This window comes from Boleophthalmus pectinirostris, unplaced genomic scaffold (assembly GCF_026225935.1).
Source record: "Boleophthalmus pectinirostris isolate CB_2022bp ecotype Guang Dong unplaced genomic scaffold, ASM2622593v1 HiC_scaffold_3, whole genome shotgun sequence".
Classification (NCBI taxonomy): domain Eukaryota; kingdom Metazoa; phylum Chordata; class Actinopteri; order Gobiiformes; family Gobiidae; genus Boleophthalmus; species Boleophthalmus pectinirostris.
The window spans coordinates 13449147-13472892 of NW_026571299.1; the positions used below are offsets into that span (position 1 = coordinate 13449147).

Genomic DNA, 23746 nt, shown 5'->3' on the forward strand with positions numbered 1-23746 from the left:
AAACGCAATCCAAACTTTAAATAAGGATTTCTCTGGAATTATTGGTCATATCAACACGAAATAAAAACTGTAGTGATCCTGACACTCAATATGGAAAACAAAAATCATGATTCTTTTTTTCCACAGTATCCTGTATCATGCAAAATGTACTTTTGTGAGCTAAACCATGTTGGAATATTGTTACATTATCACAAACATACCTGGAATTGTGCCTTGTTTCATTCACAGATGTTTGAGTAATCCTTTATTATTAGTCTGTCTACATTTACATCACTCAAAATAGTCTATTCCACACATGTCAGACTAAAGCACAGGGGCCAAATTTGGCCCACGATATAATCATATTTGGCCCGCAAGATCATATCAAAATGTATTAGAGCTGGCCCGCCGGCTGCCGCGTCAGTATGGCACATGCACCACTAATACTACGAATCCCAGAATGCTTTGCAAATGCGTCAGTCCGCTAATAGCCCCCACCACTCTTGTTGACACTCATTAGATGCTCGTAAGATTGGATTTTCATTGAAGCAAGTTGTAATTTTTGACTGATTGTTGGCTTGTGTGTAAAAAACAAAAAACATTTGAAAAAAGTGCAAAAGCTACAGATAGACTATAGAGACATTATTTATTTAAAAATTTTTATTATTTTATATTATCCTTGCTCTGGGTTCAGTGTTTAAGCAAAACTATTATTAAGAAGAAATTTTAATAATTTGAATAATATTAATAAGAAAAGGTTTAATATTACATATCTCAAAGTAAGAGAAAACATGCAGATGTTGTTGAAATTTTCAATAAATATTTTGTTTTGCTCACGACTTAGTCCAAGCTTTTAATTTTGGCCCTCTGTGAATTTGAGTTTGACACCCCTGGTCTTTTCCATATGGTGATGTCATGAAGCAGTAGTTTTCAAGTTAACAGATCCCTTGGCTTTTACCCTTTGTTTAGTAGAGAAGGGCAATTCCAGGTCTGAAATTGTTCAAATTATTCTCGTAAAGGTGTATGGAGTTTAAAAACACAGTGGAGCACATCACAAGGTTGAACAGGTTTGTGTGTTAAACATCTGTGAATCAAAAAAAAACACAACTCCAGGTGTGATGAGGAAACAACATTATAACAGATCATAAAAAGTGTAACATGGGCCCCTTAACTCATTATCTTCCAGCTGAGGACACAGTAAATGGTGGGACAGTCTCTCTCTCGCTCTTCTCGTGGCTGTAATCACATGATGAACCCACACTGAGCTCTCCAGGGAGACGCCATCATGCACAGAAATAAAGTGATCTATAATTCAGCATCAAGAAAAACGTCCGCCTGAAATCACAGCTCCGGAAAACACTCCACAAGACAAACAAATAAACAAGTCAAGTTATGAGACTATGGCTTCATACTAGTGTCTTTATTAAATATAGAGTCAACTATGTAAAAAATATAAGGATAGTACCATAGTAGTCAAACCGTAGTCTATATGTATGTATGTATGCAATCCATAAATCAGAATGATCCCCCAAAAAGTATTCTAAATGTACAATACTGTAAAAAAGTACAAGTTGCAATAAATAAATAACAGAATACAAAAAATGTAAAAGTCATATACAATGCAAAATTTACTTCTGTGAGCTTTAAGTCATGTTAGAATGTTGTTTCAAAAACAGACCTGGAGTTGTGTTTTGTTTCATTCACACGTTTGAGTAACCCTTTATTACTAGTCTGTCTACATCTCCAAAGCTCAAAATGCTCTGTTCCACCTTGTGATGTCATGAAGCGTAAGTAGCAGTAAGTAAACAGCTACCTTTTTTATCAACATAGATCTGAAATAGCGCAATATGGGCCCTTTAAATATTTGGTTTGTGTCTATAATGACTTCTTAATTCAACCCTCTACAGCTCAAATCTTATAGTAGAGCAGAAAAAATAAGCCATATTTTCCTACTACTACAAAGAAAAACTACTAATGATAAATACTGACTCCCTAAAGTATTTTTTCCATCTTTCTTGTACTGGACCATAAGTCAGTACAGTAATTATTGTGGATTATTATATATAGTTTACAGTTCAAGCATGATTAAACATGTAAGACATAACTACACTTTCTGTAGCCTGAGTTGAATAATTCTAGACTCAAAGTTGATCAAATAAAGTGAACTTCCTGTGAAAAAAATCTAAATATTTGAATAACCTATAAGAGTTGCTAAATTAGCAAGACGTCAAGTTCAGTGCTAAATAACAAGAAACAGACGTTTAGTTTAGGCTACTATCACTCTAAATGTGCACTAGATTATCACGAGAATACACACAAACACAAAGGTTTAGAACAAAGTAAATTATAGAACAAACTGGAGGTCTCATTCACAAATTTGAATCAGCAGATTAAAATAAAATGTACAAAAATAAGATAAAACTTACCTCACACTCAACAAAAGCGAATAAAAAAAAGTCTGGAACCCTAACTTGTAAAAGTAACAAAGCAAAATTAACCGAAAGACACAATTTAAACATTAGACAGAAGCTAGCATGCGGTTGTTTTGCGGTGATAAAGTAGTCATGAACACTTACCTGTGCGTTTGTCTCATGCCAAACTTAGCGTTTTCCATTCAAGGTTCACCCCATCGTCGTTTTTGAACTTTTGCGCAACAATTTGTGAAAAATAAATCCAGAATTTGGTTGATTTTTGTTGAATTTTCTGTGCAACTTGGTCTCGATGCTTCTTTCCGCGGAGAGGAGCGCGCGGAGTGAAGAGCGGCGGTCTCCTTTGATGTGAACTCGCGCGCGCACCTTCACGAGCGTCCCGTCCTCGTGTGTCTTCGGCTCTTTCCGTAACATTCCGCTGGAGACTCGGCTTTTTCCGCTTGCGTGAGTTCATTTAGTCTTAATTAAAGTGATATCCCCCCGCAGAGAGTCGTGTCCCGTCTAGCGTTTCAATATAACGTTATTAAGTCGTTTTCAGAGATGTGGAAAATTAGTTTAGCCACGGGAGGTAATGGAAACTAAATCATCCAACTTTATTTTAAACCTGAAGGCTACCATTTAGTGCAAGAAAGAAAGAAAGAAATTCTTCAGCCAATGAATGAAAATACTAAACTCTGGATTCTAGGCTTACTTCATCAAAAACAGACCTGGAGTTGCGTTTTGTTTCATTCACAAATGGTTGAGTAATCTTTTATTATTAGTCTGTCTACATTTCCAAAGCTCAAAATGCTCTGTTCCATCTTTTGTTACATCAAGTAGTGGTAGTTTTGAAGTTAACAGCTCCTTTTACTTTTTGTTCATTAAAGATGGGCAATTCCAGGGCTGAAATCACCTAAATGATTCTACTAAAGATGTATGGAGTCTAAAAACACAGTGGCATATTTTCAGTATCTGTTATTCTGGTTTGTGTGCTAAAGAAAAAACAAAACAAACTCCAGGTATGCTTGTGATGAGTATGCAACATTACATCATAGATCCGGAAATAGTCTTGGGCCCTTTAAACAATTTCCTAAACCTAAACCTTATTTATAAAGAAATTCTCAAAGTAAATTATTTCAGTAGTTATTCTGATCTCCTTATGAAGTGGTGTAAATAAATGCAGGTAAAAAAAAAAAACCTGGCTAAATAGGCGATTCTCTGCGATAACTGTGAATGTGGCGCCATCTAGTGCCCATGCGTCATGCAACGGAAATCACCACGTAGGACTATATATATATATATATATATATATATATATATATATATATATATATATATATATATATATATATATATATATATATATATATATATATATATATATATATATATATATATATATACATATATATATATATATATATATTATATATATATATATATATATATATATATATATATATATATATATATATATATATATATATATATATATATTATATATTTTTTTTTTTATTATGGGACCGATATAATATTAAATGACTTTACTTCATAAACATACTTGTTATTTGTTGTTGCTTTGTCATAAATGTTCTACCATACGGTATTAAATGTATCTTGCAATTATCAATTACATGTCAAATTAAAATTAAATAGAGACAAATTTGGCAAGAAAAAAAAAAAAAGCTTCATACTGCACCTTTAAGATAAACTTAACACAAGCTCAAAATCTCCAAAATCCAGGTTTTATTTATTTATTTGTATGCAATATATGTGTAATATAATACATGCATATTTTAAAAATGTAAACATTTTTTACACTACTTCAAATATTTGCATATAAATACATGTAATGGTAAATGTTCACATTTAGTTTGCACTTTACTAAAAGCACTTTACATCAAGGAACGATTACACACATGTGATGTTGCTCAAGAACACAACAGCAGTATGCCTTGGTATATGGGATTAAACCTCCAAATAGTCCAATGCCATAGAAAATGTAACTTCATCATACACTTATTTTGTTTATTTTTTACCGTCTATTTACCAAGGCCATTTTACAGTGTTTGCCAGAAGAAGAATCCCCCATCACTTTTAATCACTGTTGACCATGTCCCATTGTGTGCAGCTATACCGGACGGACCCTCTGCTGTGCGTCCCCCCCACAGCGCAGGTACCTGGTCCAGTACTTTCTGAATTGCTCGTCTCTGAAGCCGTAGATGACCGGGCTGAGGAAGCGTGGGATGATGTAGACCACCAGGAAGAAGATGTATCTGATCTCCAGACTCAGGTGAGGGAACAGGGAGATGAGAGCCGCCTGCAGGGAGGGCACCACAAACGCGAGCATGCACAGGAGCAGCTGGAGTCAACAAAGGGAATGTTATTATTAATCAAGCCTTGGTATTACTATTCCAATGCATTTTTAATGGTGTAACTTTGTGGTTGGGTGTCTGTCACCTTGTTTCTATGGACATGTCACTGTTTCAAATGTTCCACAGTATGACATTAAACAGCTCTACCTTACATGTATTCAATTACAGTTGGTTTTACAGATCAAAAATATTTAGAAAAACAGGCATTCTGACTGTGAGCGAAGTTGCCTCTTCACAGATCTGAACTGTAACTTGGTTTGGTTTGGTTTCCATGATGATTAAAAAGGTTTTATGCCATACTGTGAAACATCTCAGACAAAGCAATAACGTCTCCATAGAGAAAAGCAGGTGGCCGACCCTCCACCAGAAAAGTTACACAATGCACCTTAAAATAAATGTGGGTGTCAAGGCTGTACATCTTTAAGGCTGCAGAGGCTGGGCTAGCACTGATTCATGACTGGCTGTAGGTGTTCATGTTGAGGCATTGAGAGTAATTTTTTTAAATCACATGGGGAAAGGCAGTGCATATTGTGCATGATGATGCAGTCATACTGTTACGTTACATACGTTGTGTTTTTTATTTTTTTTCAGTGATTTTATATGACTTTTCACAGACTTTAATGGGAAGAGAGCGTTATTAATCTAACACTTGAAAGATAAAATTTCCTAGACACTGGTTTACTATAGATATTTGGGCAACTAATACATGTTTCCATTGGAGTTTATGTTTGTTTACATTACCAACTAGAAGCAATATAGCATCAGGTGGAAAAAAAAAAATTCTGAGAATTCTTTAAGATTTTTACCATCTGGATTTGAGCAATGAAACTGGCAATTTAAATGAGGGACTCGTATGAGGCTCATTCTGCTTTCTGACTGAAAAACAACAAATTATTACGTAAACAACTTGGCCATGGAGTCCAATGTTTTTACCTTGTGTCTGTGATTATGTCATTTATAAACTCATTTATATATATTATAAACTCACTTTAACTCATGAATAAACTGGATTTTTTATTTATTTTTTATTTTTTTTTAATGAATTGTATTGTTTGGTTGAAGATTCATTCATATCAAAGCAAAGAGTAGCCATTATTTTGAGTTAAGTTTTGATGCCTTCTCTGAGAATTTACATTGTATCATGGAATTAAAGTGTCAATAAGTGTCAATAATTGTGAATTATTGTAAAACCAGATGTTTCTTCTCACTATATTTCATCACTAGGTTCAAAAAGCCAGCCACACCTGCACACCATGCAGCAGCACCGTGTTCCTGGCTCTCCTCACCGACGCCAGTCCAGATGCCGCTTTAGCCGTAAGCATGATCTTACAGTATGTGTAGACCAGCGTGAGGGCCACAAACGACAGGTACGTCCCATCAAACACACAGTTCTTGTAGTAGATGGACCTGTCCCTGAAGAGGAGAGAGTGGTCACAGAAGATGGAGGTCTTGAAGAAGCTGGGAGGTTCTTTGACCACGGTGATGAGAAGGTCGCTGATGGGAGGGGCCGAGGTGAGGATGAGGATGATGCCGATGAGGAGGAGGGTTCTGGGAACGGTGCACATCTGGGTGTAGTGGAGGGGGAAGCAGATGGCGATGTAGCGCTCCAATGCCATTCCCGCCAGGATGAGTGGGGTGGAGCGGGTGGTGAGAACGGCCGTCATGATCTGGGCAGAAGTGAAGTGTACAATTAGTAAAGATTGTAAGATAAAGAAATAAATAATGTACCACATATAACCACTTTTTTGCTAGAAAGTCCCAGTTTTTGGATTAGACCAGGTATGGTACAAAAAAATTTAAAGCACTGTGTAGCTTTGGGGTCTGTCAAATTATTTTCTCCATGGAGATGTTTTTGTTTTGTCTGGAATATTTCACAGTGTGGTATTAAACCTTTCTATCTTCACGGAGACCAAACCAAACAAAGTTACAGGGCAAATCTGTGGAGACGCAAACCCGCTCACAGTCAGAATGCATATTTTATAAGTATTTTTGAGCTATAAAACCACCTGTAATTTAATAAATGGAAAGTAGAACTGTTTAATGTCATACTGTGGAATATTCCAGGTAGAGCAATGACATATCCATAGAAAAAAGCAGGTCAGACACCCAGCCAAAAAGTTACAGAGTGTAACTTGAACAAATTGCTCAATTTCAGATACATCATAATATTTGATAAGATGATAATATTTAATTGAGATGGGTGCAGCTAAAATGAATATTGTTCAAATGTTGATTATTGTTTTTATATAGGGAACTCTCTAGTCACTAATAGAACTGATCAGATTCAACATTTTACAGTGTAATCGAGAGGGAAATTTGTGTTATAGCTTGATGCCAATCAGAATAGATTTTAGAATCACAAAAAATATACACATAAAAAATTAAAGGCTGTCTACACAGAGAAGCTATAAAGCAAGAAAATAATAATAGCTAAGAGCTAAGTAACAGGTTTTATTTTTCATCACATAACATAAATATACATAATTTCATCTATAAACTTGATGGAAAGTAACCTAATCACTTAAGGCTTTATAGTTTACCTTTGTTAGGCAAATATAACTTTCAAATAAAACTACTATAAACAAAATATTTCATCGTAAAACTGTAACTTTGGACTTGATTGAGAGGGAGAACCAAAAGGCAGCAGACGGAGGCGTGGATTTTCCTGAAGATGTAGCTGACCACATAGAGCGCCGTGACCAGGCTCAGCTGCACCGCGTCGTTTATCACCATACTGATGAACATGATGTACCGCGGGTTCTCGTAGAACAGACTGCACACACACACACACATAGATACACACACATAAACACATATACACATCCAAATAAGTTACTGAAGTATTGTAATGAATACTTTTAATGAGCACTTAGGGTTATTGTTTGCTATAAAAGATTATACATTCCACCAGAGAGATTTTAGTTTAATGCTTTCTGATGAGTCAGTAGACTAATATTTACTGCATTGTAGCACTGTTTTTAAACATCCAGTAAAAGAATATTAGGAACAGGGTGAGGAAGTAGTACATATTTGCAATGAGTATCAATTGATTCTGATTTTGAGTTCCATCAACACGACCTAATTATATCTCTATGAAGTAAACAAGTTCAAAGCAAATAGCTTTTACTGATAACAACTGGAATATTCATCTGTTCTTAATTACAAAAACATTGGACATGATGATCACACTCTATTTATTATAATTTGGTGTTTTGGTTCTCAAGACGATTATCCAATCAGAAAGCAGAAGCCTCATGTGAGTCTCTCATTTGGGTTGCCAGTTTCAGTGCTGAAATCTAGTTTGTTTAAACCTAAAAGGACTCTCTGATCTGAATCATCACTACCTAAACCATTGTTTCCTAAAGACTGGGTCACGACCCTCAAGTGGGTCCCAAGAGAGTTTTTTTAGATCACCTTGTCACGATCTGTATGTAGATCTGCAATATATACAGTTCCGACGCATGTTGAAATGTTAAAACATGTTTTGTATAATTTTACATCTTTTTGTAATTATTTTATTGACTATTTTATTCAAATATTGCTAGTTCAATTGAATGTTGAAAAGAAAAAAAAAAAGAGGTACATTTAATGTCCAAATAGGCGACTTAGACCTTGTTGTTGTTGTTGTTGTTGTTGACCTTTTATTGCAGGTTCAATTACTGTTTAACATTGTTTAAAACTTGAGTAATACTAATTGTTCAGAGAGACACGATCACTCAGTCAGCAATAAAATATCCTCATTAATGTTCAATAATGGTCGCATCCACATTTATTTTGTGATTTACAAATAATGTCTATTGACTTGGGTTGTGAAGGTTTGTGACTTAAAATATGGGTCCACAGAAAAAAGTTTGGAAAACACTGACCTAAGCTACTACCTAGTGCAGTCTCTGCAGCTGCACTGTATGTGATCCATGTACTTAGAATGAGAAAAACTTGTATGTTGCAACTTAGGGCACTGGCAACTTAGGTTCACTTATAATTGGAGAAACCTTTTGAACTCTAAGAGTGTGGGCTACATACAATTACAAACTAACTACTGTTATTACTACTATAAAATACATTTACAAAACTACTCTAAGTACATTTTATTGAAAAAGTTTCAGAAGTAAATTCAGCAAATTAAAAGCATGCATGCTTTCTCACCTGTGCCGTAGGAAAGTGTGCACCATGCTGCTGTTGATGATGCTCAGGGCCAGCCACACCAGCATGGCCACGATGTTTTTGGTCAGGGCATTGGAGAAACTGTCTTTGGACACAGTCACAGCATCTACAGATACAGGAGCACTCGCATTACCCACCAGGGCGTCCAGGGAGGTTGAGTTCTGCATCCTGGGCCATACGCCTCATAGCAATCTAGAGACACAAGAAACAAATAGTCAGTAAGTAAAAGTAGTTTATTCAGCCATTTGAAGCATGATAGGAATATACACAACAACCCCACATGAATGACATGGCTGAAAGGGTTTAGGCTGAAGTTAAAATCAACTTATAATGTCTAATCCTGTTAAATTAAATATATTAGGGTTAGGCATTATAAGTATGGGCATCAATGGGTATAAGTGATTGCTTTAGAGACTTCGACTTTGGCAATTTATTGACCCACAAGGGAAATTACTTGGACACAGTAGCTCACACATCACAATATATTACAATAACAGAGTAAAAAAATATATATATATTTTCGTGTGTGTGTGTGTGTGTGTGTGTGTGTTTGTGTGTGTGTGTGCGCGTGTGTGTGTGTGTGTGTGTGTGTGTAAAAAAATGTAATAAACTTCTAAACAAGTAGCAGTAAAAAATAAATAATAATAAAAAAAAAAAAATAGCAAGAGACTGGTATCAATAAGACATACATTATATAAAGTAAAAATAAAGTAAAAGGTGATGTGACAATTGAAAATGTTGACCATATTTGAATATATCTTTAGCAGGTTAAATGGGCTTTTAAAAAAATATATATACATATTCTTTTAAAAAGTACTTTTTTTTTTTTTTGCTTTGGATTAGCATAAAAATAATGTGAAAAGATAAATATTATTTAAGTATGGTCAAGCATAAGAACATAATTTTGAAATAACATTTTGCAAATGTATTGCTTCTCAGTCCAATGCATATGCTGAGTTCTTTCACACATATAGTATAAATGTTGATCAAATTATTGCTTTGAACATATTTACATTATTTAGGCTAATTAGCTTAGCTTGCTTCCTTTTTTCATGTGTATTTTGTGTGTATTTTGAACATTACTAAACGATGTATATTGCTGTTATATGGTGTTTTCTATTCCAAACAAGTTTACCTAATTATAATCAGTGATGAAAAGAGTACTTTGAAAATGTATTTAGTTAGGACAGTGTTGAATACTGATTACTTTTCCACTGAGTTGAATTATATTATTGTGTAAAAACATGGCATATAATTGCAGACAGTTTCTGAATATCTCCAAATGAAAAACTATCTGTACCTGAATACAGTTACTCAAAATCAGTATCCAGAATATGTATTTTCTGATTATAATGTTATGTTATAGACAGAGAAAAGCAGCCATTGATACACTTTTCAGAAGTAAATGATCGATATCACCTGGGCTCTGCAGCATTGTATAAAACAATTTCTAAACATAATTTCACCTTTTAAGATGAAAAAATGAGAACTTTGCACATCAATCACTTGAGATGGGTGTATTGGAGAGGGGGCAGCTCAAGAACATAGAGAAGAATCCCGTACACCGTCTTACTTGCAAAAGGTGAGATTTATTAGGACATACATTGCTGTGCGTCCTAATAGACCTTTTCAGATATACAAGAAAATAAAGACTTGTGTTCATAAAAATATTAAAAACTAGTAAAAACAAAACAAAAAATAACAACAACAATAAAACATTCAAAACTTACATATATTAGTTTAATCTGTGATAAAAAAAAAAATTCAGTTAAAACAAATAAAACATTATATTACCAAGTCTTCATGTTGAGCCACTGACACAGGGTCTGTGACTGCTCTCTCCACACTCTGGGCTCTTTTATAAAGGATTGGGGGAGCCAAGGAGATTGTGTTTATGAAATTGCTATGGGTGCGGGGGTTAAAGGTCATGCATCACTACAACTTGGCTGTCATTAATGGAAGTCATCTTTCCCGTCTCTTGAGGCCTAGTCACCATCTCTGGAGGCCTAATTCTCATGTTTGGCATATTTCACCACATATACAGTGTTTCTATGTTGTTAAAGGCCCTATATTACAAAATGGAGTCTTCTGAGCTTTTTGCCATGTTGTAATGTTGTTACCTCATCAAAAACATAAAGACTGGAAATTCCATAGCTGAAATATGTAATTCTACTGAAGATGTTTAAAAACACAATGAGCCACTTCCTGTATTACCACATGACTCACAAGGTGGAACAAGGTGGAATGTTTTCTGTTTGAGAGAAGAACTCTAAATATACAGGGTTTGTGTGTTAAACAATTGTGAATGAAACAAACCAAAACACTCCATCGAACCAGGACCTGTAGCGTGCAGTGTGAAACGACTGGGAAGAAGATCAGCTCCTCCCAATCCGAGGCCATGGTTCTCGACCGGAAAAAGGTGGCTTGACCTCTCCAGATTTCTGCCTCAAGTGGAGGAGTTCAAGTATCACGGGGTCTTGTTCACAAGTGAGGGGAGGATGGAGCGTGAGATTGACAGGCGGATCAGTGCAGTGTGGGCAGTGATGCGGTCGCTGTATCGAACGGTTGTGGTGAAGTGAAGTTGAGTTGAAAGGCAAAGCTCTCGATTTACCAGTCAATTTACGTTCCTACCCTCACCTATGGTCATGAGCTTTGGGCAATGACCGAAAGGACAAAATCGATACAAACAGCCAAAATGACTTTCCTCTGCAGGGTGGCTGGGTGCTTCCATAGAGACAGGGTGAGGAGCTCAGAAACACGGGAGGAGCTCGGAGTAGAACCACTGTTCCTCCATGTCAAGAAGAGCCAGCTAAGGTGGCTTAGGTGTCTTTTTCCGGATGCCTCCTGAACGCCTCCCTCGTGAGGTGTTCCAGGAATATCCCACCGGAAGGAGGCCCAGAAGAAGACCTAGGACACACTGGAGTCTCTCGGCTGGCCTGGGAACACCTCATCCCCCCGGAGGAGATAGAGGAATGTTAGGGATGATGGAAGTATGGGAGTCCCTGCTTAGAACTCTGCCCCTGTGACCCAGCTCTGAATAAGTGGGAAAAAAATGGATGGATGGCATTTTACTTCCTGGTTGGACATGGGCAGCAGCTACGACAATACATAGAGGTAATGCCATAACTGTTACCTAGCATCTATAAGGAAAACAAAGGCCAAAACCTCCCTATCTTACACAGTAGTTATGATTAGGCAAAAAAAAACACATAACAACACCTTTATTTGTGTTCAGTTCTAATCTGTCAGGAAAGTTGTCTTGCGTTGATGACAGATCGAGGTAGGCCTATTCTGTTTTAGAACTCAGCGCAACTTCCAGTATATTTTTGTACCTTTCTGTGATACATATGTGCACTATCCCTTCAAACCAAGGAATAATTAGAAAAAACATGAAAACCTGCTGCATTCACTTTACATAGAAATAATCGTTAATGCCAAACTAGACTACTGAAAACTTTTTATTTATGTTTTTCAACCAAAATATTGTACACAAACCACACACATGAAAGTGAGTACATCACCTTAGAACAGATTGAGATACTCCTGAAATACCACCAGAGGGAGCCAGCACACCATCAAAGCTTCAGGTGAACAGTGTGTTTGAAAGTCATTTATTAATCAACAATACAATTTATAAAGAAGACCCTAAATATTTTGGCTATGCGTTAAGTTTTTATAAAGAATATCACTTATCACAAACGATAACAAGTATACAACCTAATTTAACCAAAACGTGTAGGCTATTCTTTCAGTATATCATGACAAAATGTGTTCAGTGTAATACTTTAGTGGCAGCTGATGGGAAAATTCAGCCCCAAACTCTCACTGACACAGGTAAAGAGAAAAAGAGAAAAAAAAAAAAATTCTGTTTAAAGCACAACTAAGTAACTTTCGGTGCTAGAGCTCCCCCTACTGCTGTCTTATCAGAATACACTGTCTCAGGGAACAGCCTCAAAAGTGTGTTTTTCCCCTTTTCTTCTCTTTTCTTTTTTATTGAAATAAAGAAGCGTGATCACATACAATATATAATGTTGTCAAATATAAAAAGAGCCAGAGTTTTCCAGGAGAACTCTCTTCAGGTCCGAGTCCGCCAAATTGAAAGTCTTGTTTTCCGCTGAGAGACAGGGGGGTGATGGATGCTTCAAATGCCCCAAAAATATATATTTAACCATTACTTATAGAGACATTTAGTGAAATAAAAATGTTACTATGCTGCTTTAAGTGCCATTTTTGTTCCCCACTCTCCTCTTTTTAACAGCACACTTATTGTGCAGTAAATGCATTTTGAAGTACTTTCGAAACGTCGCATCTCTCATTCCATAAATTATTGGGCTCAGAAAACGTGGCAAGATGTAAACAATAATATAATTCGCAAACCTTATCTCCAAAATATACGCTGGAAAAATTAAACGTAGCACAATCTCCACACTAGGTGAAATGTACGATAGCATGCACATCGCTAACTGCGCTCCATGTAGCAAAATTGTATTCCTAGCTTTTTGTGCTAACACTTTCTCTGTAGCTAGTGCTCTAGCTGCAAACAAAATACGTAAATAGGTATATACAAGTATTAAGAAAACAAATGAAAAATAAAGTATGTCAAACACTAATCTTTTTGTAGCTAAATTCGGATCTTTGAACACATTTTGACGAATGCAGAAAACAGATTTGTGGAAGAAGCTAAGAGACTCCCTCGCAAGCGTCGTAAACAAATCAGAAATTGCAGGCGCTACGCAGATAAACCACATGAATCCTATGGCGTAGTAGGTTTTCCTGACGGTACAGATTTGCCCGTGCCGTAACGGGTTGCAGATGGCGATGTAACGTTCAATCGCCATGCCGGCCAGGTTGACGGGAGTGTTCCTGGTGGTGAAGACGGCCACCAGGATGAAGAAGCAGCAGAAGGAGACGTTGATGCGGTAGAAGATGTAGCTTAGCACAAACAGGGTGCTAGTGACTGTGAGCTGGAGCATGTCGTTCAAAACCATGTGGATGAACAGGATGTAGCGAGGGTCTGAGTAAAACACCTGATGGTGGATCAGATATTAGATCAAGTTAACTGTACAGCATTTTGCAAAACCAACTTGTTCTAATGGTGTTCCCTCATTATTAGCTTACTTATAACTTAGCTGTATTTTGACTGCCTCATGCTTAGGGTTGGCAACTCCCTGAAAAATAAATAAGGGACACCTCATTGGCAGGGCCGGTGTTCTGTCGATTTGAGTTACCAAACGCTACTGCACATATGCACAACCCCCAAGCGCTGCTCCAGTTTAAATGCCATCGATTTGAGCTCCCGAGGCAGAACCTACGTTAGGCTGCAGGTAGCTCATTTTGATGGGGCACCCTATTTCAACAGAACACTGTAAAGCACTGTCAGCGCCACTGTTGTCCCCGCTTTGCTTTGTTGTTTTCTGGTATCTTCTTCGCAGCGCAAGCAACCTCGACCAATAAGATCATCATCAAGTGTGTGCTGTCACAGAGCAGGAGAGGCATAGAATATGTTTACTGTAAATTTTCTTATAAAGGGCCATGTATTCATTCATTCCACTGACTACACACTATTTTTGATTCTCACAGTAATACAGGACAAAGTGTGTCCCTTTTCAGCTCAATACGGCACAAGTACTTTTGCTTCTGAATACGGGACAATTTAATTTTTCAAGGCACAGACAGCAACCGTACTCATGCTTGTTTCAGTAATCCTGTATTGTTCTACATTTGAGGCCAGCCATTTTCTAACAATAAAGACAAGTAATTGAAAGCTTACTGCTTGTTCTGGTGGAATATCACTATGACCAGGTGTAGCAGGAGGCCCATACACCTGCTGGTTGTGTATTTGTATGAGACCTGAACATAGCAGAGAAAATAATTTCTGGTCGCTTCTGAAGTCATATGTTGTCTGTTTGGGAAGAGTGCAGAGCTTTGATATAAAAGCTCTTTCTAGATTGTTTTGGCATTTGAAAACTACACAGTTACCCTGGGCTCAAACTGTTCCAAATAGTGGTCTGAGGAGCTCAGTGGCCCGGGCCGTGCAGTCCGTTAGTGGCGGTAGAGGGGCAGTGGCACCCCGGATTCTTACTGTTGATATTCTATCCTTTAGTTACGCATGAACACGTGGTTTTGTGCGTGCAGCTTCAAATGCATTGAAACAACAACTCAACAGAACTTCACTCTGAGTGTGAGTCTCACACCACATCTGAACCGGTCTAATTTTATTGAAACATGCTTTACCTAAATATAAATACTAATTTTTGTATATTCTGATGGCTATTTCTTTATGGTAATGATAAAAAGAAGGAGAAAAAAGAAAATAATTTTATTTATTCTTCAAAATTGTATTATATGGACAGTCTAATCTCTTACTCTTTTCACACTAATTAATTAAGTAGTACCTGTATAAACAAACTCAATTAAGCTTTGAAAGGCCCCTTAAACATGAGTCTACTATTTTGTATCATTATTTCAGTCTGATAGAGCAAATAGGCCTGTGTTATTTGTATTTAATTTACCTGGTGTTTGAAAAAAGTTGTGACCAAAATTCCGTTGATGTAATTGAGGATGAGACAAACTACCACCACAATGAAGTTTTTAGTGAAGGCATTGGCGAATGTGTCCCTGAGCAGCACCTCCTGGGAAAACACAACATAACACAAAGTACAGATTCAGAAATCAGGTTTTCTCATTTGATATTAGATATATTCTATTATATGTGACAAATCATAATTGCTTTTTGCATTAACATATATTTAAGAAAGTATAAAGTAAATAAATAAACCTTTTAAAGTTCATCTGGCAGTTTAAACTACTCATTTTATTAAAACTTACTTAACATAATTATATTTAAGATATTTTTTGTAGGCAGGTAGGTCGGTTGCAACATTTCTTCTCAGTATTTTTACTACAGTATATAAATAATGTGTGCATTCTGACATTATATAGCCCCAACCTTACTAAACCTTCTTTCAAATTGAATAACTCCAAACAAAACACATACAATGCCAGTTGTGTTTCCTCCTGAGGTCACAGTTGAATTCATAGTTCTTCGGTCTCTGCTGGGGGAAAAGAACAAACTATCTGAATCTTTAATGAATATCTTGTCACTTATAAATGCAATATAGACTCTGATCTATAAGGTTAATTATCTGTCCATAAATGTATAAATGTTTATGTATTATGTAGCAGTGTTATGCTTTAGCTTCCTGACAGTATATGATCCTTTTGGTAAATATCATTAGACCAACTCTGTGTAGCAGATTAAAGGTCCTATATCACGCAAAACTTATGCCATGTTACCTCATCAAACCCAGACCACGGTTTGTGTTTTATTTCATTCACATATATTTGAGTAACAGTGCATTATTAGGCTGCCTGCATCTCCAAAGGTCAAAATGCTCTGTTCCACCTTGTGATGTCATGTAGTTAGTTTTGAAGTTAACAGCTACATTTTAGTTTTAGTTTAGTAGAGACTGGAAATCCCAGGTCTGACATCATCCAAATGATTCTAGTGGAACACTTCCTGTATTACCATATAACATCACAAGGTAGAACAGAGTGTTTTCACTTTGAGAGAAGAACTCAGCCTAAATATGCAGGATTTGTCTGTTAAACAAGTGTGAATGAACCAAAACACAACTACAGGTTTATTTTTGATGAGGAAACAACATTATAACATAGATCAGAAAATAGGGTTCTTTAAATGCTATTCATTATTACTGCATAGGCCGTTTGAACATTGAGTACATTGTAAGAACAGTATAAGCATTAAACATGATCAGACATATGCACACAGTGACAGTGGACCTGGAGGTACATGCTACACTCACCTGTCTGCAGAGGGACAGAGCAGACTGTCTGACAGAGTCTTTATGCCCCAGGCTCATTCATATTCATCAGCACAGCCCACGGTGAAGAGGGAGGGCACGGTATGAAGGGCACATTTGATTTTTGACAGATAGATGTTTTTATGATGACATGCTCTCAGATGAGGGTCGAGTGACTTATGGAAACCCTTTCAAGATGTCAAGGCATCAAGAAATATCAATTCTATTAGTTTGACTGTATAATTATGTTTATTGCAGTTTTCTCAACTAGACAGTGAATGTCAGAACGTGAGATTGTCAGGTGGGTTAGAGCTGGGCCTCATAGTCATTTTAAGGTGAATGACTTTAGCAGGTTCTATGTTTGGTTGTCTGTTTATGTTCCTTCCTACTCTTTCATGGCCCAAAGCTCATAACTGTGCATAAGAAAGACAAGATCCACGATTCACAGGTCAGCACAGGTTTCCTCTGTAGTGTGGCCTATAGGACACATGGCTACAGCTTGATTCGTCTGGCACGCTGTGGAGTTCCAAACATAAAAGAACTGCAGTTGCCTGATTGCAAATCTTTGTCTTAAAGCACCATGCACCCAGAAAATATTTATTGTTCCTCAATACTATTAGAGCCATCTTAAGGCCGTCACACACAACAGGAGAATTTTGGCTGTGATTTGCTTCTCTCCAAGTTTGGTAAATTTAAACTGCAGCATCTCATCCACATTATCCATAGAAATAGTCCTCCACAAATAATGACAACCAGTTCACAAAACAGAGCTGTTAATCCAGTCTGAGGGATTCTTTGAAAGTTAAAAGGCGAGACTAGTTCCTGACATGTGCCTGTTTACATCCATGAGGCGTGCAGAATGAGGTGAAGCTGCAGATTAGCGATAGTGACTCTACTTCATGTGTACTTACTTGCCAATCTTTTATGTTTTAAAAATCATGTATCTGAAGTATTGATGATTGATGAGCTCAGATCTTTTGAACACTTAAGAGTCTCAAAGTGAGTTTACTGTAGAAAGGAAACAGTAGATGCGAGGTGTACTCACATCTTTATAGCCTGTGGTACGCAGCCATATCCTGCAACAGTCTTTGCAATTAGAGATTTTAAAGGCCCGTTCAGACTGGGGCGTCAAGGCATCCAGTTTATATGCAAAGTCTATGTGGACATGTGTCTAGGGTGTCCTGCATTTTTGCAGTGTGTCTTCGAGTGTCAGTACAGTGTGAATCTGGTGTTGACGCAAACCAGGACTAGACCAGGACTAGACTAGGACTGGACCAGGACTAGACCAGGATTCATAAGATTCTTAAAAACTGTTTAAGACCGAAAAATCCTGTAGTGTGGCAGCCTTTAGTCTTGGTCCTTTCCCGAACACCTAAATTGTCCTAAATTGCCAACTGCAACCACTGTTCCAAGTTACTGCGACAACCAAAAAACAGACTACACAAAGTATTTATCACTTTTTGTAAACAATTTTATTACATTCTCAGAATTAGTTTTCGATTGTTTTCTTATTAGAAGAAAAAAAAAAAGACTATTTTAAATTCATATGTATGAACAATGACAACATGAAATGTAATGACTGAATAACACATTCTACCTTGTCTAAAAAACCTCAAACAAATGTCACGACTCAGGGGACTGTTGCATCAGGAGAGATCATGTGTAGTCATATCACCTTGAGAGTGCCTGATCTTGTCTGACCTTAGGGGATAAGCAGGGTTGGGCCTGTACTGCGACTGGTGCTGTAGTGTAGTGTAGGTGGCAGTGGCTAGTCTATTGCGTAATGTTGCTGTGTTCTTAGGCAAGACACATCCTCCACCTTGTTTACTGCCTAGTAAAATTTGGTGATTGGGGTGATTGGAGAGTATAATGGTGCAGATTGGAAGCCTAACTTACATCAGTCTTCCCCAGGGCAGTCGTGGCTACAATATTAGTTTACCACTACTTACATGGAGTGAATGAATAATACAAAATAAAGCACTTCGAATGGTGCTATATTACTGTTATCATTAGTATCATAAAACCTAGACATTGAAAACAAGAAATACCATCTAAAATATCTTAAAAAACATAAATTCTTACAGTGAGTGGGGTCACCTCTCTACAGATCTAACCTGAAGACCGTGGAGATTCGTTTATGGCCATACTGTGGAACATTCAATTCACATCTCCATGGAGACAAGCAGATGACAGACCTTCACCAGACAAGTTACACAGTGCACCTTGAGTAGATACTGACCAAAAACAAGAATAGAAAGTGGTTCCAAATGATCAAATTGCAACTTTATTCCCTTTTCTACACAACAAGTATCGCTTTAAATATTTCCTGAACGTTTTGTCCCTGATCCCATACACCAGCGGAGTGATTAACCGCGGAAGTATGTTAACCAGCAACGCCACCCCAAAACGAATCGCCATGACACTTTCTGGAAACAAGCAGATCAGCCCATCACCTATCTCTCTTTTAACATATATCAGCATAGACAGCACTAGTTGGAAGCTCTGAAGAAGGATAGTGTTTCTGGCCTTTTTAGCATCCGAAGCTACAGATTGTGCTGCAAAAAGTACCTTAAAGTATGTGTATAAAAGTGTGAGCCAAACAGCCACCAGCAGCACTGCGTTTGAAATATCTTCCTTTACTATCAGATGTTGATGTCTGAAAATATTGCCTCGTGTGCAAAATACATTCAGATGGAAAAACTCAATGGACTCTGTGGCTAAAGTAACAAATAGGTCCGGTAGCAAATTCAGCGTGCATACTAGCCAAATTAACCCAATGACGATGTATGTTTTTCTCACCGAACAAATCTGGGAGTGTCGTAAAGGATAGCAAACAGCAACGTAGCATTCAATCGCCATGACGGCAAGGGTCATGGGGTTGTTTATGCTGGTGTAGGTGCCGATCATGGCTAAAAGAATGCACAGGGAGACGTTGATGGAGTAAACGATGTAGCTTAGCACGTGAATTAGCGTTAACATGGTGAGTAGGATGATGTCGTTGATGACCAGGTGGATGTAGAGGATGTAGCGAGGATTCAGGTTTAGAGTCTGGGGGGAAAAGAACAAAAATGTATTAAGGTGGTTACTTCCAAGTCATCATGGTTAAGTAAAAGCACAGACTGTATGTAAGGGTCAGTCACATTTCTAAGGTTACGTTCAGACTGCAGGGCTTAATGCTCAATTGCGATTTTTTTTGTGAAATCCGATGTTTTTGCGAGGTCGTTCACATTTCCAATTAAATGCAACTTGTATGTGTACTCCAGTGTGAACAGTAAATGGCCCGAAAGTGTCCCGCATGTGCACTGGAGGACACGATGATGTCAACCGCAGCGAGCGTGCTCTGTGTTTACGGAAGTTGTTCAAACATGGACACGAGCATTGAGCACCTGGAGATTTTAAAGTTCCTCTTGTACCGGAGTCAGAACATGTACAACTTAATTGTTTTAAGGAGGAGATTGAGAAGGAGAAGGACGAGGTTTTTGACCATGACGTTTTGTGGGGCAGTGGCAGCGATGTCCGTTGAAAGGAACATGTGGATGCAGAGATGTAACAAAGAGTGATGAGTGGCGATGTGCTTCGCTTCAGTGACACGGAGTTCATTAACAATTTTCGCCTACATCAGTGACTTTTGTGGCTTGTTGATAACGTGCAGGTCGGATGGATGCGCTTTGGCCGTTCAGACTGAAGTTGCATGTCAAAAGATCAGATATGTATCGGTTTTAGGAGCACATATCCAAGTGGCCTGGGTCACATTTGAAAAAATCGGATCTGTGTCATTCAGACTGTCATTAAAAGATCAGATACAGGTCACATAGGGACCAAAAAAACAGATTTGGGTCAATTCAGGCTGCAGTCTGAACGTAGCCTAATTTCTACCCCTTCCACTTGCCCCTTTAAATTGTGCAACAATTGTTAGGGGTTGAAAGTAAACCCCTACAAATTGGGACACCCCTTCAATCTTCAACAATCACATACAACAACAGTAGTCTCCGCCGCAGACGCAACAATCCTTTGCCAGAAATCCAACTTGCCGTCTACAATTTGTGAACTTATTAGGTCTCTGTGGTCGTGGTAGCAGCCATCTTGTAGGTGATTCGCAAGGCATTTTGGGAAATTGCTCATACCCCTCAGTTTGGAGTGTGCCTCTGAAAAATCTTCATTTGGAGGGGTATATAGCCCTATCACTTTCCCCTACCTCTCTGCCATAATGGTACCCCGACACGTGAACGCGCAAAATGGAGGGGTAGGGGAAAGTGGTATGGCGAAGGGGTGTAATGGGAGATTCAGCCTTAGACTTTGACAAACTTTACTGATCCATAAGGGAAATTATTTGGACACAGTAGCTCAACCATCACAATATAATATAATAACAAAGAGCGAAAATATAAATGGTAATAATAAATTCTAAATAAGTAGCAAAAACATAGCAAGAGGTGTCATATAAGGCATAATTATATAAATGTAAATGTACAAGGCAAAATAAAACAGAAAGATAAGTAAGAAAATATAAAATCACAGCTTTAAACAAGGAAGACAATGCAACAATGATATGATGATTGACAGGACATATGGTTATCCGTTACATAAGGGTGAGTTGTTGTTGTTATTGTAGGGAGCATTATCCTTATACCAGTCTTTACCTTATACCTTATGCATTATTCCAAATAGTAAAAGTGGGTGATGGCCAAGGTCTGGTTCCATTGGACTTCTTTGTGCACTCTTCACTGTAACTGATCCTGTTTTTTAGTTAGCTATTTTCTTTGTAAATCAAGATATGAACAATAATAAATGTCCAATCAGGTGCCTTCTTTCCATATTGCGTTTTGGCCAAACAGCAGCCTAAAGAGTCCAAAAAGCTTTATTTGAACGCTCAAATGCGAAGAAATAACAGCAGTGACTACACAACTCTACACAACAGCTTTGTGGTAAAATTGGTAATAAATCTAAATTACAGAATTTGGGAAAAACGATCGAAATCAACCCTACATATCAGCCCAAAAATATCGGCAGAGCTTATCGCCTATGAAAAAAACAGTCAGTCTATTATAGAGCCTTAGATTTTCTTGCTGACTGCTTAACATAGCCACTTAGTTGGAATAAGAACAAAAATCATTCTTCTGTCAAAGAACATAATTAACATACAGTTCCTCTGCATCCTTACTGTGGTGATACATCAAACCTGAGCATAAAACATTGGTATAAAACACACACACAGAAAAACTGTCTTTGTTCATCAGTAATATCATAACTATTGTGCAAATGTTTGTGAAAAGTGATCATCTGACCTCATGTTGTACAAAAGTGTACACCAGTACAGAGTTGACGTAGTTGATTGCGAAGCACAGACCAATGGTGAGGGCATTCTTCAGAATTATCGACCCAGAATCATCCTGGACTGCTATAGAAGTCACATTACTCCCAAAGCTTGAAAAGTTCATGGATCAGTAGTCTTGGTGCACAGAAAGCAACTAGGAAGAAATAAGAAGCTAGAATGATGTGTCAGATGTTGTAAAGGTTAGTGCAAGATAGTTGGAGTTGTGTTTTGTTTCAATAACACAATTAATTAATTACATTATTTAAATTTTGTTTTCTCTCACATAGAAATCACTCTTTTCCATCTTGTGGTGTCATGGTGTATATGGGAAGTGCTCCACTGTATTTTTTAAACTCCATACAACTTCACTACAATCATTTGGATAATATTAGCCCTGAAATTGTCAGTCTCTAGTGAACTAAAGGTAAAACGCAGCTGTTAACTTGAATCCTACCAGTACATTACATCCCAAGTTGGAACAGAGAATTTAGAGCTTTGTAGATGTAGACAGACTAATAATAATGGATTATTAAAGGAAACATGTGAATGAAACAAAACACAACTTCAGGTATGTTTTTGAGGAGGTTACAACATTCTAACATGAATAAACTGAATAAAATAAATTTTGCATAATAGTACCTGTTATGTGGTTAGCTTCTGGATAGCAAAATTTACTCATGCTACCCATTTACATTACACAAACATTCTCCTACTTCTAGAGATATGCACATCCAACAAAAATTGCGACTGCATGCTGGGTCCAAAGGCAAAATTAGTGCAAAAAAAAAAAAAAAGAGATCCGCACTGTTGTTCTTTGAAGATCCCAAATTTGTATTTCAAACACATTGTGGTGTGATTGAAATAAAATTTGGGGGCTTTAAAGAAATGCAATACAGCTCTCTTTCTTTTTTACGGAAACATTTTCCTAACCATAATCTTAACCATTTCCCCAGTCTTGACTGTAACCAAACCCTAACCTTCACCATAACCAGTTTCTTAAAATGAAAAAAATAACCCTGTTCCTAAACATCATTATTTCAATTTAATCAAAGTGGTAAAGTCGCAGAAGACCGTCCCATCTGACAGCAATCTAGTATAAATCTATTGTAAACTGTATTAAGCCTGTCAAAAGTATCACTGTACAGAAAACCAGAACAAGACTAGGAAGTATTACCTGTGGGCCCAACAATATCACATCTGAACTCATGTGAAATGAGGCGTGGACATGGGTAAATAAATATGATTGAATGCAAATGTCCTGGGATCAGCAATGAACACATGATATGTCATTTTGTTCCTGCATTTTGTATTATTTATTTATGTTATTATTTATTTTTATTATTATTTATTATATTTATAAACACTGCTACCATCATAATGTGTAAACAACTTCATAAAAATAAATCAATCACTTTCTGGCTTACCATTGCGTCATGTAAAGGGTTGAAAATGAGCTCAAATATGAGTCAAACAGGCTGGAGACTTATTATCCAAAATTTACTTTTTAGAGCTTTTAACCATTGCGACATTGGCTCCCACTGGGCCTTGCAATTTTTCAACCGGCAGTCAAGTGACTCAAAAATGTCATATAAAATGTAATGATCTAATGATTGCTCCAAGCAGTATTTTGTATTTATATTTATTTTGACCTCCATTAGCTGTGGAAGCACAACTATTCTTCCT

General features: G+C 37.2%; 3 protein-coding genes across 3 annotated transcripts; all 3 read right to left on the reverse strand.

Moving 5' to 3' along the window:
• Positions 1-4518: 4518 nt before the first annotated feature.
• LOC110163458 (odorant receptor 131-2-like) lies at positions 4519-9009 on the reverse strand. The gene is made up of 4 exons (XM_020928415.2): positions 8909-9009; positions 7397-7535; positions 6007-6429; positions 4519-4749 (listed from the first exon to the last, which is right to left on the reverse strand). The coding sequence occupies exons 1-4, from the start codon at positions 8971-8973 to the stop codon at positions 4519-4521; spliced, it is 858 nt and encodes a 285-aa protein (XP_020784074.1). The 5' UTR covers positions 8974-9009.
• Positions 9010-9055: 46 nt separating this feature from the next.
• Positions 9056-15555, reverse strand: LOC110163457 (odorant receptor 131-2-like). Its single transcript, XM_020928414.2, has 3 exons — positions 15439-15555; positions 13168-13953; positions 9056-9118 (listed from the first exon to the last, which is right to left on the reverse strand). Exons 2-3 carry the CDS (start codon positions 13912-13914, stop codon positions 9056-9058), a joined length of 810 nt encoding a protein of 269 aa, XP_020784073.2. The 5' UTR covers positions 13915-13953; positions 15439-15555.
• Positions 15556-19020: 3465 nt separating this feature from the next.
• Positions 19021-22187, reverse strand: LOC110163456 (odorant receptor 131-2-like). The gene is made up of 2 exons (XM_020928413.2): positions 22035-22187; positions 19021-19797 (listed from the first exon to the last, which is right to left on the reverse strand). Exons 1-2 carry the CDS (start codon positions 22185-22187, stop codon positions 19021-19023), a joined length of 930 nt encoding a protein of 309 aa, XP_020784072.2.
• Between the last annotated feature and the right edge of the window lie 1559 nt (positions 22188-23746).

Coding starts and splice junctions, on each gene's coding strand:
- LOC110163457 (XM_020928414.2), bottom strand. CDS start 13,914: ATGGTTTTGAACGACATGCTCCAGCTCACAGTCACTAGCACCCTGTTT. Junction 9,119..13,167: donor GTGCTGTTAAAAAGAGGAGA/GTGGGGAACAAA, acceptor TTGTGTCTCTAG/ATTGCTATGAGGCGTATGGC.
- LOC110163456 (XM_020928413.2), bottom strand. CDS start 22,187: ATGAACTTTTCAAGCTTTGGGAGTAATGTGACTTCTATAGCAGTCCAG. Junction 19,798..22,034: donor ACACTTTTGTACAACATGAG/GTCAGATGATCA, acceptor TTTTCCCCCCAG/ACTCTAAACCTGAATCCTCG.
- LOC110163458 (XM_020928415.2), bottom strand. CDS start 8,973: ATGCTGGTGTGGCTGGCCCTGAGCATCATCAACAGCAGCATGGTGCAC. Junction 7,536..8,908: donor CACACTTTCCTACGGCACAG/GTGAGAAAGCAT, acceptor GTGTGTGTGCAG/TCTGTTCTACGAGAACCCGC. Junction 4,750..6,006: donor TGCTGCTGCATGGTGTGCAG/GTGTGGCTGGCT, acceptor TGTTGACTCCAG/CTGCTCCTGTGCATGCTCGC.